Below are 20,835 nucleotides of genomic sequence, written 5' to 3' on the forward strand. Positions count from 1 at the left end.
CCATCAATGAATGTAGGCCCTCAATCTCAGACATGAGATCAGGGTTGTTTCTCTGGACACATCTTGAGTACTTGACACTGCCTGGCACCCCACCTTGCTTTGAAAACTCTCTGCCTATGGCATCAAAAGTCACTTTCTCCACTCATAACCGACGCGTGGATCTCAGAGGGAGCCTTACATCACCACTCTCTGTCGAGGCTTGAGTGCCCCAAGGCAGTGTCTTGAGCCCAGTTCTATTCCTAATTTTCATCAATAATCTTTGTCTATGTGGAAAATCCTCTTTATCTCTGCTGATGACTACAATCCTCTGCCATAATATCCCTCATCCTTCAGATAGGCATGCAGAAACATCCTCCCTCTCTTCAGACCTTGATTGAGTCACAAGTTGGTCAAACATTTGGAATGTGTCATTCAATCCTGACAAATCTTACATTATCACTGTCTCTGGAAAGAGCATTTGGAAAACCCTCCCACGTACTTCCTTAACAAACCTCTTGGAGTTCAGTCACTCAAGCTTTTGGGCTGCACCATCAGTCATGATTTCTCTTGGGCAAACCACATATTGAAGTTGGTCTTCAAAGCCAACCGGTGACTGGGCATCCTCCACCGTGGAAAGTCTTGCCTTGGCACATCTGAACTTTGAGCCACCTACAAAGCCTTCATCCGCTGCTTTATGTAATACTGCTCTCCTGCTTGGGCTGGTGCCCTTGCCTCATACCTTGCTCAGCTTGATGCCTTGGAAACCAAGGCCTTCAATATCATTGGAATCTCTGCTTGAAGAAGCTGAGTCTATAGGCCTATCACGTCACATCGCAGACAGGTCGGTGGTCTCTGTGTTCTACCGCCTCCTTTCTGGTGTTGCACCATCTGCTGTTTCTGTGCTTTGTGCCCCCCCCCCCCTTTCCAGTTTTCTGCATGGCATACACGGTGCACCATTATCCCCTTTTCTGGTCAAACTACGTAAATCGAGGATCACGACATACCTCCACTTATTTGTTCCTTTGTTTTTTTTTCCCCACCTGTGGAACCAAGTAATGAACTTCCACATTCTCTTCAATGTCATTATTCTTGCAAGGTTATCAAGACAACTGTTCACCACCGTCTCAGATCGTCCACCATCCAAAACCACGAATTTGTGTTCATATTAACCCTCACTGAGCACACCTCTTTCCAAGTTTCCATGTTTTTTTTCCCCTTCCTGAGAGTTTGCTTCTGTATCAATTTTGTCTACCCTGTGCATCCATCCCGACTCATTCTTCCTCACATCCCTTATTTCTCTAAGTCTCTCTCTATGTTGTCCATCAACCCTGCTGTTGGTGTGTCCACCCCCCCCTTCCCTCTTTCTATTTCTCTGTTATATCCTGATCCATTCTATGTTCTCACTCCTCCACAAGTGTTGCCTGTGTCCACAAAAAAACCCCTCTCCTCGTTAATTCGTTCCACCCCTCCCCCCCCCCCGACGAACCAACATCCTCAGTTTGTTCAACCTCATTCTTCCTTCCATTGCTTCGACACAGCTGTTCACCACCATCTCAGGTTCCTTCTCTCCCCCTCCCCCCCCCCCCCCCCCCCCCCTTATTTTTTATAATCTCATTAACCTTCCCTAAACCCACCAATTTCTGCGTTTCCATTTTACCGGGTTTTCCTCCTGCTCCCTCACCCTCTGTTTTTCTTTTTTTTTTGGTTATTTATATTTTAATTTTACATTACATTTCTGCGTGGCTTAATTTCCCAGTTTCCCTTCCACTTCCTTGGTGGATAGTTTGTAAATTTATCTGGTTTGTTTCAACTCCACATCCTCATCCCCTTGTTCTCGTTCTTCCCCATGTCCTTTTCTTCCACGTCTCCCTCTCTTTTTTTTGTTTGTTTTTTTTTCCCCCTTTTTCCTTGCTGCTGTTGTCCCCCACCCACCTCGATTTTTCCACTGTTCTTTCCGTTCTATTTTGATTTTGCTCTTTGTTATCATTCCTCCATCAGCCGAGACTATACATCCAAAAATAAAAAAAATGATTTTGCATTAGGGCATTAATGTCATGCTTGTGCATAAATTGCATGAAGGACAAAAATATTATTAGACATCGGTGCACCTTAATGTGACGTAAAAGGACATTTATACACAATCGACAGATACTTGTAGCATATGGGTTTTGAATCTAGGTTCTGAGCATCATGGCCTATCATCTCAGATGGGAATGCGAAGCAGGCTGACTTTCCATTTTATCTTCTGCATTAAAGTGAAAAGTTGTCAGTAGCCCTGAGCTCGTTAAATATATTGAAGTGCTGACTTTTCATAATGCTAATACAATGACCATTTCTGAAAATTGAGTGGTAAATTGGTTTGGTTCACACACATTGGTGTTTCTGTTTTTCTTAACTCTTGTTTATTATAGCTTCTGTGGAAGTCCATTGTAACATATTGTAGCTCTCGGTTTGCATTACAACTGAGGTGTGTTGGCATATTATTGTAGAAGTAAATAAATTTGAATTTGTTTTTCTCAAGAATTGTATGAACTGGCAGTATGTGGTTGAAAAATATTTTGTGGGTGGGAGCGAAATTTGACATGCACGCAAGGTGGTAATTACCAATCTTAAGTCAGAGATTCAATGTTTCCGATGAGGGATTTGAATTCCGTCATACGGTGTGATTCATTTATTGCTCTTTTTGGTAGGTGTGGGTGTCGACAACGAAGGTGTTTTGGTACTTGGTGCTACCAACATTCCCTGGGTGTTAGATGCGGCCATCCGGAGGAGGTATGGCTTTACAGCTATTTTCACACCTGCACAAGCTGTTTGTTTGTTGTTCTGCAATTGCAGTGTTGAGAAAATTTTACATTTTGTGAAGAGCCATTTGAAAATTATGCTAAAATCGCAATTGGAACAACACTTTCGAGAAAACGTTGTTTATTAATCCCTGGTCTTCATGCTTTCTGGTTTATCAGACAGGATCGGATGAGTGATGTTGAAAGAATAAATTTGGTCGCTGCGACTACATTATCATTTTCTTATTCAGTTCATGGCAATGTTGAGCACCCTCTTAATGGAGAGTCGCTCTTGTGTGTTGTTGATGAAGCACCCACACCAAACCAGCAATTGGTCTAAGCAAGATTTTCAGAGGCTCGGCTTTTATGACTTATTTCTGTGTTGTGGCCCAGGTTTGAAAAGCGCATTTACATCCCACTGCCTGAGGAGCCGGCACGAATTTCCATGTTCAAGCTACATTTGGGAAACACACCGCACAGCTTGACGGATACCGATTTCCGTGAGCTTGGCCACTCCACATCTGGATACTCAGGTGCAGACATTGGAGTTGTTGTGCGGGATGCACTGATGCAACCTGTGCGCAAAGTGCAATCGGCCACACACTTTAAGCGGGTGAGTTGGAGGTGTCAAACTTGATTTTACAATTGTAAAGATGTCCCTCGCTGATTTCTCACCAAATTACAAAAGGGAAAGATTTCACCAAGGGCTATATAAACAAGGTGGCCTTTGGATATGTTCTTTTAATGTGCTTTAAAAATCGTGTATCTTGCATACAGAAGAACAAAAAAGAATGAATAAAAGACAGATGAATGAATTGAGCCAAAATACAGTGGCATGTACAACAAACACACTTCTGGAAACTACTGCAGTTGTATCAATAAAAGGTAAAATTATGATGCTGATGCAAAATACAAGCACAGAGATAATTATTTTGTAAAATGCAAGTGGAGAGTGTTGGAGTGTGGAGAGTAGAATGTGCAACAGTGAAAATGTCTGCAAGTCGAGGTGTGAAACGAGAAGATTTGATGGAAATGTTAAAAGATGACAGTCACAGCTTCGTCTTGGCCATGTATTCTCCTAACCTTCACAAGGAGGAAAAAGATTAGGTAGAACTGGAGAGCCAATGGTACAGACATGACGTAGAAAACAGACATGACGTAGAAAACAGGCATGACGTAGAAAACAGACATGACATGCTTGGTTAGCTGGTTTCTCTACACTGAGAGCTGAACAATACCCTTCCAGCAGATATCTGAAGAGGAAGGATGTTCATGACAGGGTGGCTAACTAAATGATGCCAGTTTTCTATTCTCTGCAGAGGATTCCTAATCTTCATCTGGAGTCATTAATGGTCAACTGCATTTTCCATGCACTTGTGACAGCATCTGAAATTCCATCTTTGGTAATTAGCGCTGTGAGATAGCTCTTCTGGGAGCCGCAGACAGTGTGTGTTGTAGCGGTAACGTCGCAAAGTTCGTCTTAGGTTAGGGAACGACATTGACTATCATCATTGCGCTTGACCTCAAATCATTAATTTCTCCAGATTGTGTTTGGTAAAGCGGGAGTTCATTTTTCACATGACAGGCAGCACTTAGCGCTCCCGGTATCATGCAGCAAGGGCTGAATGGGACTCGTTGCTGGCACTTTCACTACTTATGGCTTGGAGTCGCATAGTATCTATTGTGTATGTATATATATATATATATATATATATATATATATATATATATATATATATATATATATATATATATATATATATATATACACATACACATACACATACACATACACATACACACACACACAAACATTTGAATCAAAATTCTGAAAAAAATACTTTGCAACTGTATACAAACAGTCCTCGACTTGCATAAGGGTTCCGTTCCTGGGACCTCGACGTAAGAATTTTTTTTGTGCAAGGCGAATTTCACTAAGTAAAATCTAAAGAAAAACATTAGACAATTATTTGAATATTTATATGTACAGTACAAACATACTCGGTAGGGGGGGGACTGCAGGAAGGCGGAAGGACGGGCAACTCTTCAGAAATTGATGTGTTTAGAACCTCTGAAGAAACTGAAGTACAAAGACAGAGATTTGAAGCTTTGCAGCTTGAGAGGGTTATGGACTCTGTTTGGGGCTCAATCGATTATTATTCACACGAACGCAAGTCGCATATTGTCCTTCTCTCCCCTGTCCTTCCTTCTTTGCATCCTTCTCTCTGTCATTCCTTTCGCTTCGCTTTGCTCACCTGCGTTCCTTCTTTTACTCCCCTTCGCGCTTTGCCGATTCATTTCTTGTCACACCATTCATCGTCTTCATTTATTCTTTCCTTCATCTTCCGTTTCCATCCTTTCGCTTTCTTCCTTATTTCTTTGCCTCCCGCCCTTGCACGCCTTCGATTTCATCTTCCCATTTCTGATAGCTCCATCCCTGGAGACACAGTAAATACATGCTGCAAGTAATGTCACTGCTCCATGTGGGAATACAGGTGCTGTGGCTATGTGAGGAGCAGGAAGGGAGCGAGCGCAGAGGGTCCTGATTTCAGTTGGCACGTGGGAGCCAGAGTCAACAAGTGTAGGGTGTGCATGGGGTCTGTCCTGACCTGACCCCTCTGCACATGTGACAAGTCATGCCAAACTGGGCCATACATAAAAGTAACATAAAGACGTAAAGAAATGACGAATCTCAATTTTTTTATTTTCATAGGTGCTTACAGAAAATCGAGTTTATGGAACTCGATCTGACGTAACCCGAGGATTGCCTGTATACTGCACAGAGTTGGTTTGAGAAAATACGAGAGCCTGTTGAAAAGTAATGCTCCTATTCTTTTTCTCCAAAACAGGTAAAGTTATTAATATGATACAAAGCGCAGGTCTGTACTTTAGTTCTTCCAGCCACTTGTTATGAAGTTTCGTGATTCTGATGCTCGATGGTTCATTGCTACATTAGTTAAGAGGGCATACGACATTGTCAGTGCTGTGAAGAGTGAAGTACTGAAGATGAGAGTTGGGATGAATGACTGGAGATGAGAGATAGGTGTACCATTACAATCCTGAGAGTAAGGCCTAAGTTACATTTGCCACGGCGGCCATGGGGTCTTCAAAATCTACGGCCACTAGCAATTATACGGCGGCCGCAGTATTTCCACGGTCACACAATGTAGCAGTCACATATGTTTTTATTTTTCGGGGAGCCGCATGGCGTATTTAGAAATTGTGGAGACCGCAAACGTGGGGGTGCGTTACGGTCTTTGATTTGATGTTGCACGGTGACCTTAAGGGGGCCTTGCGGTAGCCATAGAATTTTCAAGGTAGCCTCAAGGTGCCCGCAAGGCGACCGCAGGGGGGTCCTAAGGCGAACGGGCGGCCAGACGGACGGTAACGAGTGGGTTCATTTTTTATGTATATTTATTTTTTTTTTACCAGTTTTTTTTTCAGCTTGTCGAATTGCTACAGCGAATGTAGAAATGAAAAAAGTTATGATTCCACGGCGACCCCTACGGCCTGTAAAATTTAGCCAAATGGCATAGGGCCACCCTGAGGCCACCGCAGAAACACTGCGGCCGCCGCATGTTTCTGTCAATTCAGAGGGCGTACGGCCGCTGTATCCTCGTTGTCGAGCAAATGTGACTTCGGCCTTAGAGACGGTCAATGGAGTACCACCGCAAAGGATCAACAGCCCTGACTTGGCTCCGTTACATTTTCATCTCTTCCCCAAACTTAAGGAATACCTTCTTGGAGAATATTTTTCTTCCAGCGATAATGTCAAGGCCGCTTTGAAGTGCTAGTTAAGTCAACGGGACGAGGCAGTTCTATCGTGATGGTAGCACAAAGCTACTTGAGTGTTGGGAGAAATGTGTGGACCGTAGTGTTGATTACCCCACACACACAAATTGAAAAGTGGGGTGAAGAATTTGGTTCACTTTCTCTGTTTTCAGACAATTTAATTTCATTTGCATGATATATTTTTGTTTATACAACCTGTAGAATCGCTATTTATTTTGATTGAATTATATACTTGAACACAGTAAAACACAATTCTCCTTTTTGGCAATTTCAAAATGCTGCCGTTTAGCAGTACTTTGAAAAAATATTGTGGCATTTTGCATCGTCATGACCAACCAAATTTGCCGCTTGCAGATCCTGCCCATGTCCTTATGTTGAGAAATAAATATGCACCATGGTAGAATAAAGGTTGGTGTGTCTGTCTCTGTTTCATTCAAATACCTACCTGTTTTGGACAAAAAGAAGAGGAAAAATTACTTTTCAAAATGTCCTCATGGTACTGTCATGTCAGGTCAGGCCATATCAGATCTCTGACTTGCTCCAGGTACCATGTAAACCTGTACTAACCTGTTTCATGGTCGGGTTGGCAGCGACTAAACCGTCTCCACCACCAGGCTTCCTGGTGAGGAGGGTGCATGGATATGGACACCGAGCAGAATGAAAACAAAACCTGTCAAAGGGTGGAGGAACTCCTTGTGAGTCAACAGTCACCCATATCTGGTGCCAAACTGTGTCTGCAGATGTCATCCTGCAGTTGGGTACCTCTTACTAGCAGGTTGGTGGCATGTTTTGCACTCCAGCCACCACAAAACACACCAAAAAAAACCGCAAATAAAACTGACAATCCACTCCATGGGAGTCCCTCCTGTGCAGCTGCCCTTTGCATGGCAGCTCACCGAATGATGGGATTTGGGCAAAGCCTTTGGGATCCCCATTCTTTGATGGGAGGAAAAGCACGGGGTAACCTTCATGGGTTGGATTGCAGTGGTGTGTGTTGGGGTGGTCCTTAGGTGTTGTCTACCAGATGACAGTCTACTCGGATTAGTCTGAGGCGGTCCCTTCAGGTGAGTGCCTGGAATGTGCTATCTCAAAGAGAGGATGATCACCTGTCTCTGCCATCATCTGAGCTCCAGTGTTTGGACATCAGTATTGCAACACGCTCTGAGGTTCGGAGACTGGATAGTGGTGAGATCATGGCGAGTGATTGCCCCTACCATTGGTCTGGTCGCTCTTATGGTTACCATGCCCAAGGAGTTTCTGCAGCTGTGTCCAATAAGCTAACTCCCATGGTAATTCAGATAACCGGTCAACGAGCGTATTGTGAGTCGAAGGACTCGTCACGCCTTGGGTGTCATTTCCCTGGACTCTGTATATGCTCCGACACAGGCAAGTGATTTCACCATGAAGGACACATTCTATGCCACACTCGAGTCTGTGGTTGATTGGTGCCCCAGGCGAGATACTCTTCTCATCTTGTGGAATTTCAATGCATTGACTGGCACTGATAGGGATGGTTATGCGATATGTGTTGGTCCCCATGGGTCTGTAACTGTGAACAAGAATAGCACTAACTTCCTTGATTTTGGAAGAAGTCATGGGCTGAGGGTGTCTGGTTCATGGTTTCAGTGCCCACAGGCTCATCGCTGGACTTCGTATTCCAACGCTGGTAGTGTGGCAATAGAGATTGACCAGGTGCTCATTGATGGGCGCTGGAAGACAATTCAGAACTGCAGGGTCTACCGGAGTGCTCAAGTCTTCAATACCGACCACAGGCTTGTTGTAGCAATTCTGAAGTTGCAGCTTAAATCCAGGAGATTGGTACCATCCCAGCCTAGGCTGGTTGTTGGCAAGCTCAAGGATGAGAGGGTAGCTGAGGCATTTGCGCACAGGCTGAGTGGGGATTTGGGGGGTCTGGGTATTTTTGGGAATCCTAAAGAGTTGTGGAGTGCCTTCAAGACTCCCATCCTTGATGTTGCCAGTGGATGCCGTGGAAACCACTGTCAGGCGAAGAAGACCTTTGTCTCTCAAGGAACACTGGATACCTTTGACCAGAGTTGCAGGGCCAGGCTTAATGGCAGAGCTGACATGTTTAGGGAGTTGAGGCGTAAAACTGTACTGCGCTGAGTGTGGACAAGGAGGCCTATGTGTGAGGAATCTGTGAAGGGGTAGATCACCTCGTGAAGTGATTCTCATCCTGCTTGGAGGACTTCATGCGTTGCGTTCCTCCAAACCCGTCCCTTGGTGTGTTGCAGTTGTAGCAGAAGGTGGTGGGCTCTTGACAGAGGAGTCCGAAGTGAAGGCCCACTGGATTGGTTTCTTTGTGCGGCTGTACCAGGCTGAACCACCAGCTGTTGAGTTGGATGTCAGGGGTGTAACTTTCCCACTTGCTGACCATCCAATCAACTGTGAACCACCTTCGCTTGTGGAAATGCAGGCTGCGGTGAACCAATTGAAAGGGGGTAAAGCTTCTGGGATCTGTGGCATCCATGCTGAACTTCTCAAGGCTGGTGGAAATGCTGCACTCGTGTCATTGCACGCAGTTTTGTGCTCTGTCTGGAACACAGGCATCATCCCAACATTCCAGAGGGGGACAACAAGGCCTCTCTTCCACTCGAGTCTGTGGTTGATTGGTGCCCCAGGCGAGATACTCTTCTCATCTTGTGGAATTTCAATACATTGACTGGCACTGATAGGGATGGTTATACGATATGTGTTGGTCTGGGGTGCCTGGGGCACCAATCAACCACAGACTCGACTGGAAGAGAGGCCTTGTTGTCCCCCTCTGGAATGTGAAGGGTGATTGTCAGAACTGCAGCAGCTACTGAGGGGTAATGCTGCTCTCAGTGCTGGGCAAGGTCTTTTCTCAGATATTTCTTGAGGGGGTTCTCCAACATCTGCTTGAGCACCAGCGCCAAGAGCAGTCGGGCCTTGCACCAAAGAGGTCAATGATGCAGATGAGAGTTTTGCCAGGGGCTGCTCACAGCCTATGTTTATCTCCGCGAAATGTTTGATTCAGTGAATCGGGATGTCCTCTCGAGGATTCTCGGTCTTTGTGGGGTGCCAGCCACCAAAACTGAACAATCTGATTTTTGAACTATATTCTCGAACTGAGAGTGCTGTGAGGTGTGGTGGTTCCATCTCTGATTTATTTCCAATTGTTGCTCGATTTTGTCAGGGGTGTGTACTGGCCCACATGCTTTTAGGCACTTGTATGGGCTGGATTCTGGGGAGGATGTCGGAGAGATCATGTTGCGGTGCATCTTTGAGAATGTCAAGATCTCTGACCTTGATTTTGCAGATCATTCAGTCATCTTTGCAGAAACGCTGGATGTCCTTATGGGGGTCCTCGAAGCACTGAATGAGTCGTCAGAGTCACTAGGAATCTGGCTTTCCTGGATCAAAACTAAGATTCAGGCTTTCAAGGATATCATTGATGCTGCTATCCTGTCTATACCTGTTTGTGGTTGGGATGTTGAGGTCACAGAGAGATTGACTGACCTTGGCAGTGATATTCATGTCTTTGCATGTTGTGAGCCAGAGATCCATAGACATCTGGTTCGTGCCTGGGGAGTCATGGATTCACTGGATCATGGAGTGTGGCGCTGTCGGTACATATGCAAGAGGACTAAAGTCTGTGTCTTTAATTCCTTGGTGCTTCCAGTCTGCTCTCCGGTTGTGAAACTTGGACTCTGACCAGGGTTCTGAGATGGAGACTGAACTCCTTCGGTGCCAGGTCTCCTCGGAGAGTTCTTGGACAGAAAGTCTGACCAGCTGTAGCCAACAAGAGCGGATGCTGAGAGGGACTCAAATAAGATTTGTTACCTGTTTCGTCCATGAGTGTCAGCTGCAGCTGTATGGACATGTGGCTCATTTTCCTGACGCTGATCCTGCTTACCAGATTCTCTCAGCGAGGCAGCTTCGTGGGTGGAGGAGATAAACAGGCTGACCACGTGCCTCGTGGTTGTAGCAGGTAGATCGGTATCTCAAGCAGATGGGGATGGGCCAGGCATCTGCATGGGGGATGGCGAGATGGAGAATCGGCGTAAATTGGACGCAGCGACATGCTGCTCCGTTGCATGCTCCCGGACCTGACCTGACCTCATAATGACCTCCGACACCGAAGGTGAAGGAGGTTATGTTTCACCCATTTCTTTGTCTGTTTGTTTGTTTGTTTGTTTGTGTGCAGGATATCTCAAAAAGTTGTGGACGGATTTGGATGAAACTTGGTGGACACGTTGGGTGTGTGGCAAGGACAAATTGATTTGATCTTGGTGAAGATCCGAATCCGGATCTAGATACGAGAATTATTTAAAAAATTTAAGTGATTCATCATCATCGAGAGATCGGGCCAAAAACTATATATAGCATGATGTTTCAAAAATGTATTGGGCCCGATATGTTCTCGTGGATAAGACATTGCATGTTGGCGTTATGCGCTCCAGCGAAGTGCCCTTCTCGTTATTTCTGGAAGTCAGTACTCGCAGTAAACAGCTGAACTTCATGGGAAAGGTAAAAGTGCACTTGAGGTGCACCGTGCGGCACGCACACGACTTGCATATCCTACTTTCGCTTTTGAGTCGGGACGTCATGCACTGCGGCCTTTGCACTCATGAGTGATGCACTTGTTTTGTTGTTCAGTTTGCAAATAAAACAAACTCTAGCACTTGTTTGATTGTAAAGTTGAAACAGCCATGTGGCTTAATCTGCGCCCAGCAAGGCGTGCAATTCCGGTGTGGAAAGTAAGATGGAAGACCACGGCGATGACTAAGACTCGTATTTCAACAATCAGGAGGTTCTCACAACCGAAAACCACCTCAGAATTTTTGACAGGGAAGACAATGAATCCAGCTGTGATGGCTTTACATCTGGAGACTTGCAAACTAAAATAGCGAGCAGTGAGGCCCAAAAATACAGTTGTTCTTCGAGCTGGGTTTAATGTGCACTGCTCACTCCAAAATAAAAATAGAGTTAAAAAATGTGCACTGCACATGTGTAAATGCAGTACTTGCAATGATGGTGGATGCCTGGTCTGCGACCAGCGTTGGAGGCCATCTTTGCTCTATGGTCAGATTAGGAGCGGTCGTAGCTGGTGGAGATGCCAAGAAGTTCAAGAGACTGAACTCATCCAAATTCCCTTTCAGATAATCAGCTCACATTGCTCGATGCACAACAAATAGTAATCATTTATATTGTATTAGAAACTAGCAAATGCAACCCTTCGCTTCGCTGATGGTGGTATGAACGGGGGGGGGGGTGTAGAAAGAGAAGGGGAGAGAGAGAGAGGAGAGGGGAGGCAGAGAGGATGGAGGGAAGGGAGGGCGGGGAGAGGAGGGAGGGTAAGCGAGGAGTTTGTGAAGAAGGGAAAGGGGGTGGAGATTGGGAGGGCAATTCCTCAGGAAACGTTGCTATACACTGCAGGAGGAAGGGGTGCATGGCAGAGACAGAGAGACAGACGTGGGAGGAGAGTGTTGCATTTTATTCGGAGGGGACAGACAGAGAGTGGTGGGGGGGGCGGGGGAGGAGAAAAAAAAGATAGGTGAGATCGGTGAGGGGTGGAGGTGGCGTAAGCAAAGAGAGTGATGTGTTTTGCTTAATGACCGAACACAGATAAAAAAAAAAATTTAAATCTCATGTCAGAATAGCTGTACACCCAATGAAACAACAGAGTTTGTAAAGTTAACCACAGGCACATCTGAAAAAACTTTGATATCCCGGTTCTAGAAAATTTGTGGGAACATTAACCAAAAGTATGGACTGAAAACATGGAAGTACCGCTCACATACAACCTAATGATCCCATCGAGCATGAACATCGAAAACAAAGCATTGCAATCAGATGATATACTTTGGTACAAAAATGAGAGAAGAAGGCATTGCTAAATGAGGTGTTAATGCTAGTGATTTTGGACTAAACGATGCAGAAATCAAGAAAATGACCAAATACCAAGACCTCAAGAATGAAGTGAAAAGATCCTGGAAGCTGAAGAACGCCAAAGTTGTACCAGTGATAGTTGGAGTGACGGGCATGATGACAAAGAACCTCACAGGGATATTAATAACCATCCCTGGGAATACTATTTCAAACAAACCGCAGTTGGAAGCTGTCCAGGGCTCAGCGACGATCCTGAAGAGAGCCCTCAGCACAAAACTTTGATAACAGAAAAACTTCACAGCTTGGTCCATGAATTGTGACCCCTTACCGAAATGAAGGTGGATACTTTGAGCCCACCCTGGGAGGACTCCATTCCACATTCTGAAACTCGCATATGAAGATACCAATCTCACACACACACACACACACACACACACACACACACACACACACACACACACACACACACACACACACACACACACACACACACACACACACACACACACACACACACACACACACACACACACACACACACACACACACACACCTGGTAGGTCTCAGTTTCACCTCCTGAAACCCACCCACATGTGGAGATAGCAGGCAACATCAACTTGCACAGACACACTAGTGTGCCATCGCGCAGCTCGGTCGATGTGACGTGTACGTTATTTTTACCTCCCGGAGACTCATGAAATGTCATGTATGTCCGAATTGTGCAGCTTCGATGAACCGGCAATCAATAATATGGGTGAGGAAAGTGAAAACAATAACTTTGTAGTTAAGAAATTGTTGCGGCCTGTTCCAAGTCTAGTCATGGTTGAGCAGACCAGAAAACATGGCAGCTTCAGACCCTAGCGAGGTTACCCAGGAAGCACCTTAAGACCCAGAGAGCAAGGTGGCTGGGGATCGCCTGATGAAGGATATAATTAAATAAGGCTGATAATTATTTTAAAAAGGGGTGTTTTAATTAAACCAAACACCCAATTTCCACTCTTGCACTTCCTTGGAGTTTTCTTAGTATGTTTGCAAAGTTTCAGGCTGTTGGGTTTATGGTTTTGGAGTTATGGAGGAGACACACAGTCACACACAGTCACACACAGTCACACACAGTCACACACAGTCACACACAGTCACACACAGTCACACACAGTCACACACAGTCACACACAGTCAAACACAGTCAAACACAGTCAAACACAGTCAAACACAAACACACACACACACACACACACACACACTTTTATTAGAATAGATTGCATGCATTAAGTGAATTTGCAAGCCTGGCATTGGCTTAGAGATTAGAGTGGTTGTCTTAAGATCTTAGGGTCCTGAGTTTGAGCCCCGTTGGCTGCTGAATTAACACCAGGTGGGGTTGACTCAGCCTGTCATCCTTCCGAGGTCGGAAAAATGAGTACCAGTGTACTGGTCGAGGGGCACAGCATCAGCGCCACAGCCACGCTTCCAAGAAATGACAGCTACCCCAGCAGCCAAGCTGCCATACACAACAGAACAGTGAATTTGCAACAAGCATAATATTTTAACCTTCCCCTTCCTTGACTAACATGTTATTTATGGTTTTACTTCTCTCTCTTTCCAATACTTGTCCTTCCTCCACTCTATTGACTTTAATGAATTTTTTCACACACCCTTCTATTTTCTACCAAGGACCCATAAGTAAGCACACTTGAATCCTGGGGTCTTGTGAAACACTGAGCCTGTTTCACAAAAGCCTGGGATTTAATTGAAGCTTCCTATCGCAAGCATCCCAACGTGTTTGGTGTACTGAACATATCTCGGTTAATTTGATTGTTGAGGAACTTAAATTGTTGTACAATTGATCAAAAAAGCGATTGAGTGCAAATGTCCTGCATTTTACATTTTTGCACTTTTTCCATTTGTACATGCAGGTGTGTGGGCCCTCTCGCAAGGATACCAATGTGATTGTCAATGACCTGCTCACGCCTTGCTCACCTGGTGATCCAGATGCACGTGAAATGACCTGGATTGATGTACCAGGCGAAAAGCTCTTGGAACCTATTGTGAGCCTGGTATGTGACGACTACTCATGCATTCTTGTGATCTATTCGACAAACGTGGACATCGCTTATGGAAATCCATCATTAACCAGCATGCGTGAAGCCACTAGCGGGGTTAAGCAATTGGTTCAGTTTGTTTGTCTGCCTGTCTGTCTTTCTGTCCAGAAACATTAGTTTATGATTGAGGAACAACTTTATTTCAATTGAATGTTATGTTTCGAATATGAATGGGAACATCAATCAGAAAATGAACCTGCAATTCAGCAGTACTTTGTCTCTGAACTTACCCCGATCATGCATGTGCAGAGAGGAGCAAGATAAAAAAAAATTTGGTCTGTTTGTCTGTCTGGCAGTCAACGTAAATTGAAAGTCATTCCAAACAGGAAACTTACTGTATTTAGTGACGTCATACACGACACAAACAACAGGCATGAAGAACTAATGCAATGTTTTTTTTTCAATAAGGTGGTGTAACAGACGCTGCATCAATGGCAGTAACATTCTGAATTTGTTCACTACATCCTTTAAAATCTTTATTTTATTTCAATTGAATTATAGCGAACGTAGTGAGCTTCATACTTAACGCGTGCACATGAGAGAATAGGACACAACAACAACAACACAATACCCTGGCAATTTGGAATCCGTGTCGTCAGCTATGACCCTTTTGCTTCCGGTTTTTTTTGCTTCCGGTTTTTGTCATGGGGAATGATGCATGGCGGGAGATAAAGGCATCGTCGGAGACATGAAAGACCCAAATATCAGACATGGTGTATATTTCCAACACTGATTTTAATAAAGATATCTCCCGCATCATCAAAAAATAATTTTTAATCGTGATTTACATTATTTGAACGCTGATCCCAAATCCAGGCCGAAGTAACCGGAAATTGCGTATACAGTTGTGAACAAGTTATAGGTAAAGTCAGAAGCGAATGTAAAAAGAATTCTACGTTCACTTCTCGTATTTACTTTTTTCGATGAGATCCTGTTGGAGGCGGTGTAGTTGTCGTTGTGAGGGTAATGTTGAGGATTTTTTTTTCAGATGAGATCCTGTTCTAGGCGGTGTAGCTGTTGTTGTGAAGGTAATGTTGAGGCATAATGCTGAGGTAATATTTATTTTTTTAGATGAGATCCTGTTCTCGGCAGTGTAGTTGTTGTGAAGTTAATGTTGAGGAAATTTTTTTTTCTTCGGATGAGATCCTGTTCTGGGCGGTGTAGTTGTTGTTGTGAAGGTAATGTTGAGGTAATATTTATTTTTGCAGATGAGATCCTGTTCTAGGCGGTGTAGTTGTTGTTGTGAAGGTAATATTTATTTTTTCTTTGCGAACGTAGTCAGCTTCATACTCAACGCGTGCACATGAGAGAATAGGAAACAACAACAACAACAACAACAACAACACAATACCCTGGCAATTTGGAATCCGTGTCGTTGGCTATGACCCTTTTGCTTCCGGTTTTTTTTTTGCTTCCGGTTTTTGTCATGGGGAATGATGCATGGCGGGAGATAAAGGCATCGTCGGAGACATGAAAGACCCAAATATCAGACATGGTGTATATTTCCTCCACTGATTTTAATAAAGATATCTCCCGCATCATCAAAAAATATTTTTTAATCGTGATTTACATGATTTGATCGCTGATCCCGAATCCAGGCCGAAGTAACCGGAAATTGCGTATGCAGTTGTGAACAAGTTATAGGTAAAGTCAGAAGGGAATGTAAGAAGAATTCTACGTTCGCTTCTAGTATTAATTTTTTGAGATGAGATCCTGTTCTAAGTGGTGTAGTTGTCGTTGTGAAGGTAATGTTGAGGAAATTTTTTTTTTCAGATGAGATCCTGTTCTCGGCGGTGTAGTTGTTGTTGTGAAGGTAATGTTGAGGTATAATGTTGAGGTAATATTTATTTTTTCAGATGAGATCCTGTTCTAGGCGGTGTAGTTGTCGTTGTGAAGGTAATGTTGAGGAATTTTTTTTTTTTCAGATGAGATCCTGTTCTCGGCAGTGTAGTTTTTTTAATAGTTTTTTATTTTTTGGTATACCTTGTCGAGGCTCGTATGAGAGCTAACACACAACACAGCAAGGGGGCATGAGACAAGAGGGGTGGGAGTGGGAGGGACAAAACAGTGGGGAACAGACACATTAGGAGATCTGTGGAAGGGAGAGGGATTGGGGGGGACATGGGGAAGAGAAGATGGACATTTCAGGGACTTTCAGGAAGGAAGGCAGGGGAATTGAAGGAAGTGGGCTTGGGTGGATTATCGGGGGTAGAAAAGATCGAGGATTTGGATGGGGGATGAAGAGGTGGTGGTGAACAGCTGTTTTGAAAGCCTGGAGGGAAGAATGGGAAAGAATAGAGTGAGGGAGTTTATTCCAAAGGCCAGAAAAAAAGAGGAATGAAAGAGTGAAGGTGAGCAGTGATTCGTGATTTTGGTAGTTTTACCAGAAGGGGGTTGTTGGCGGACCTTGAGCCCCCTGTGGAAATGTGGTGGGGACAAATCGCAGAGAGAGCAGGGGGGGCAAGGCTGGAGAGGAGACGGTAGAAGACAGAAAGACCACCGACCAACCTGCGGTGATTGAGTGAGAGGCCCAAAGACTCAGCTTCATTGCGGGAGATGCCAATGATCCTAAATGCCCTGGTTTCGACAGCGTTGAAGCCGAGAAAGGTGGGAGGCAAGAGCACCAGCCCAGAGGGAGAGGGAGAGCAGTACTCCATCAGGCTACGGACAAAAGCTTTGTAAGTGGTCAGGAGCTCAAGAGGGCCGAGGAAGGACTTTGCACGACGGAGGATTCCAAGTCGGCGACTGGCTTTGGAGACGAGGTTGGAAATGTGACTTTCCCAGGAAAGGTCATGGCAGATAGTGAGACCCAGAAGCTTGAAAGAAAAGACTTCTTCCAAAGGATTGTTGCAAAAGTGGATGGGGGGGGGGTTCTAAACGGTCCTTTCGAAGAGACATAATGAGTGTAACATTTGTCTGGATTGAAAGACATGTTCCACGTGTTGGACCAGTTTGTGATTTTATCCAGATCTGCAGTGAGCGAAGAAGCTGCTGCTTGCCGGTCTGAGGGATGACCGATGGTACGGCCGAGGGTGGAGTCATCAGCAAAGAGAAATAGAGGATTTTTCAGAGAGTCGGAGAGATCATTGATGAAAACCAGAAAAAGAACAGGGCCCAGAATGCTACCTTGAGGAACTCCAGCCTGCACAGGAAGAGGGGATGAAAGAACTCCATTTAGGGCCACACGTTGACTGCGACAGGAGAGGAAGTCTGCGAGCCATGAGTGGAGATGGCCTTGAATACCATGGGAAGAGAGTTTGGTGAGTGGGGCAGGGTGCCAAACTGTGTCAAAAGCACGTGATATGTCCAGGGATACGGCTCGGATTTCCTGTCTGGCATTGAGGACCTCCATCCATTGATGGGAGAGCAGAAGCAGCATATCCAGGGTAGAGTGACCTGGTCTGAAACCAAAGACCTGGTCTGACCTGGTAGTTGTTGTGAAGGTAATGTTGAGGTTATATTTATTTTTGCAGATGAGATCCTGTTCTCGGCAGTGTTGTTGTTGTTGTTGGGAAGGTAATGTTAAGGTAATATTTATTGTTGCAGATGAGATCCTGTTCTAGGTGGTGCAGTTGTTGTTGTGAATGTAATGTTAAGGTAATATTTATTTTTTCATCGCGAACGTCATGAGCTTCATACTCAACGCGTGCACATGAGAGAATAGGAAACAACAACAACAACACAATACCCTGCAATTTGGAATCTGTGTCGTTGGTTATGACCTTTTGCTTCCGGTTTTTTTTTTTTGCTTCCGGTTTTTGTCATGGGGAATGATGCATGGCGGGAGATAAAGGCATCGTCGGAGACATGAAAGACCCAAATATCAGACATGGTGTATATTTCCTCCACTGATTTTAATAAAGATATCTCCCGCATCGTCAAAAAATATTTTTTAATCGTGATTTACATTATTTGATCGCTGATTCCGAATCCAGGCCAAAGTAACCGGAAATTGCGTATACAGTTGTGAACAAGTTATCGGTAAAGTCAGAAGCGAATGTAAGAAGAATTCTACGTTCGCTTCTCGTATTTATTTTTTCAGATGAGATCATGTTCTTGGCAGTGTAGTTGTTGTTGTGAAGGTAATGTTGAGGTAATATTAATTTTTTTAGATGAAATCCTGTTCTAGGTGGTGTCGTTGTCGTTGTGAAGGTAATGTTGAGGAAAAAAAAATTTCAGATGAGATCCTGTTCTCGGCGGTGTAGTTGTTGTTGTGAAGGTAATGTTGAGGTAATATTTATTTTTGCAGATGAGATCTTGTTCTAGGCAGTGTAGTTGTTGTGAAGGTAATGTTAAGGTAATATTTATTTTTTCATCACGAAGGTAGTGAGCTTCATACTCAACGCATGCACATGAGAGAATAGGAAACAACAACAACACAATACCCTGGCAATTTGGAATCCGTGTCGTCGGCTACGACCCTTTTGCTTCCGGTTTTTTTTTTTTTGCTTCCGGTTTTTGTCATGGGGAATGATGTGTCCCGGGAGATAAAGGCATCGGCGGAGACATGAAAGACCCAAATATCAGAAATGGTGTATATTTCCTCCACTGATTTTAATAAAGATATCTCCCGTATCATCAAAAAAATTTTTTTTATCGTGATTTACATTATTTGATCGCTGATCCCGAATCCAGGCTGAAGTAACCAGAAATTGCAGCATCGAATGCAAGAAGAATTCTACGTTCGCTTCTAGGCTTTGCCAATTCCATATTATACTTCAACACTGTAGAACAAAAATCGCCTTATTGGCAATTTCAAAACCCTTTCATTTAGCAGTATTTGGAGAAAATGTTACAACATTGTACATCATCTCGATGAATCGAATTTGCTGCTCACAGACCCCGCACATGTCCTTTTTTCTCTCTCAAGTTGTGTGGGAAAGGTGTTCTCTAGTTGTTCTAGTTGTTTGTTTGTTTTTTTTTTACGTGGTAAGTATGAAAAGCAACGATAGTTTGTGATGATTGTTGAAATAATTAATGAGAAGAAATTGGGTGAAGCTCTTGATTGCAATATTTGTTTTTGCAACTTTCTTAAACGACATAAAATTTTCTTCTTTCTTTCCAGGTCGATATGCAGCGATCTCTAGCTACCACAAGACCAACGGTCAATGACGATGACCTTTTGAAGCTGAAACGGTTCACAGATGACTTTGGTCAAGAGGGATAAGATCATCGCTTTGTTGATATGATTTATTTTATTTTTGGTCACAGTTACATGTGCGTGTGTTCCTCCACGTTCATCACTTTGACTTTACTTCCTCCAGCTCTTGCCTTTCCTTTTTTTTTTTTGGAGTCTAAACCTAAAAGAAAATGAGCTTTCCAATAGCAGGATGTACTAGAAATATTATTTTAATGCCTTTTGAAGAATGTACTTGGATTTGGTAAAAGTATAATGAGGATCAACTATTTACATGCATGTTAATGTACATACTGTATTCAGCATAATGATAGTCACGTTGAGGTGCCCGATTATAATTGCAAAACCACATTGGTGACGTTTACTTCAAATTAAGCAAAAGTTTAAATTATTCCCACAAGTTCTGTGTTGGAATGATACCATTTATTATTATTTTTGCACATTTCTAAACTCTTCAAGATTTGAGCCATTGGAGTAATTTCAGCTGTGGTCTGCTGGGGTTTGAAGACACCATGGCAGTTGTCATTTATTATTACTTTGGACATTTATTTTGTTGGGGGGGGGGGTTGGTGGGGAGGAGGCTTTGCAGTTGGTATGCAATAAGCAAAATTTGACATCTTTTAACTGATGCATATAGTTGCTTTTGTTCCTCTTCTCTTGCTGTTGCACTGCATCTGGACCTGGGCAACATTCACATATCTCGGCTGTCGGCAGCAGCGTTTTCGTGAAGTCTTGCACCGTCCATTGATTTTTGGAACGTTGCTATGTTTGACGTTATTGCTGATAATTTTTTAATTTTTTTTGTTTTTGTTTTGCCTTTTCAAGAAAGTGTAAATAAACATTGCATGTTTAATTTCGAGGCACGTGTTTGTATAACGTACGTTGACATTGATTCTAATAAAAGGGTCTGGATATGTTCCTCCCAGCCTTTTTGTCCTGTTTTTTTATACAACATTATGTGAAGCCAAACTTTCATTATTGAACAATTTGATTTGAGTGATTGTTGGACACGTTATCCCAGCAATCTTCCTGTGATGACAACAGGCTAAAAACGAACCGAAGTTAGTTGGAGGGTAGCTGGTTGTAAGCAGAGAACTGCATTCGCTTATCTCCACCTTTGTTTGAAAACATCGGGGGATATTGCATTCGGCTCTGTCGATCCGTCCATAACCGTATC

General features: G+C 43.8%; 1 protein-coding gene across 1 annotated transcript in view; it reads left to right on the forward strand.

Annotated features, from left to right (window-relative positions):
• Positions 1-20,583, forward strand: part of VPS4A (vacuolar protein sorting 4 homolog A) — a 101,773-nt gene extending 81,190 nt beyond the window's left edge. The window contains exons 8-11 of the mRNA XM_085888981.1: positions 2,670-2,751; positions 3,153-3,372; positions 14,336-14,476; positions 19,587-20,583. Of these exons, the coding sequence (XP_085745107.1) occupies positions 2,670-2,751; positions 3,153-3,372; positions 14,336-14,476; positions 19,587-19,688 (545 nt within the window). The 3' untranslated portion in view covers positions 19,689-20,583. The remainder of the gene's footprint in view (positions 1-2,669; positions 2,752-3,152; positions 3,373-14,335; positions 14,477-19,586) is intronic.
• The last annotated feature ends 252 nt before the right edge of the window (positions 20,584-20,835 follow it).

Source organism: Eptatretus burgeri, chromosome 7, assembly GCF_056783735.1.
Source record: "Eptatretus burgeri isolate ZD-2024b chromosome 7, Ebu_testis_v1, whole genome shotgun sequence".
Classification (NCBI taxonomy): Eukaryota; Metazoa; Chordata; class Myxini; order Myxiniformes; family Myxinidae; genus Eptatretus; species Eptatretus burgeri.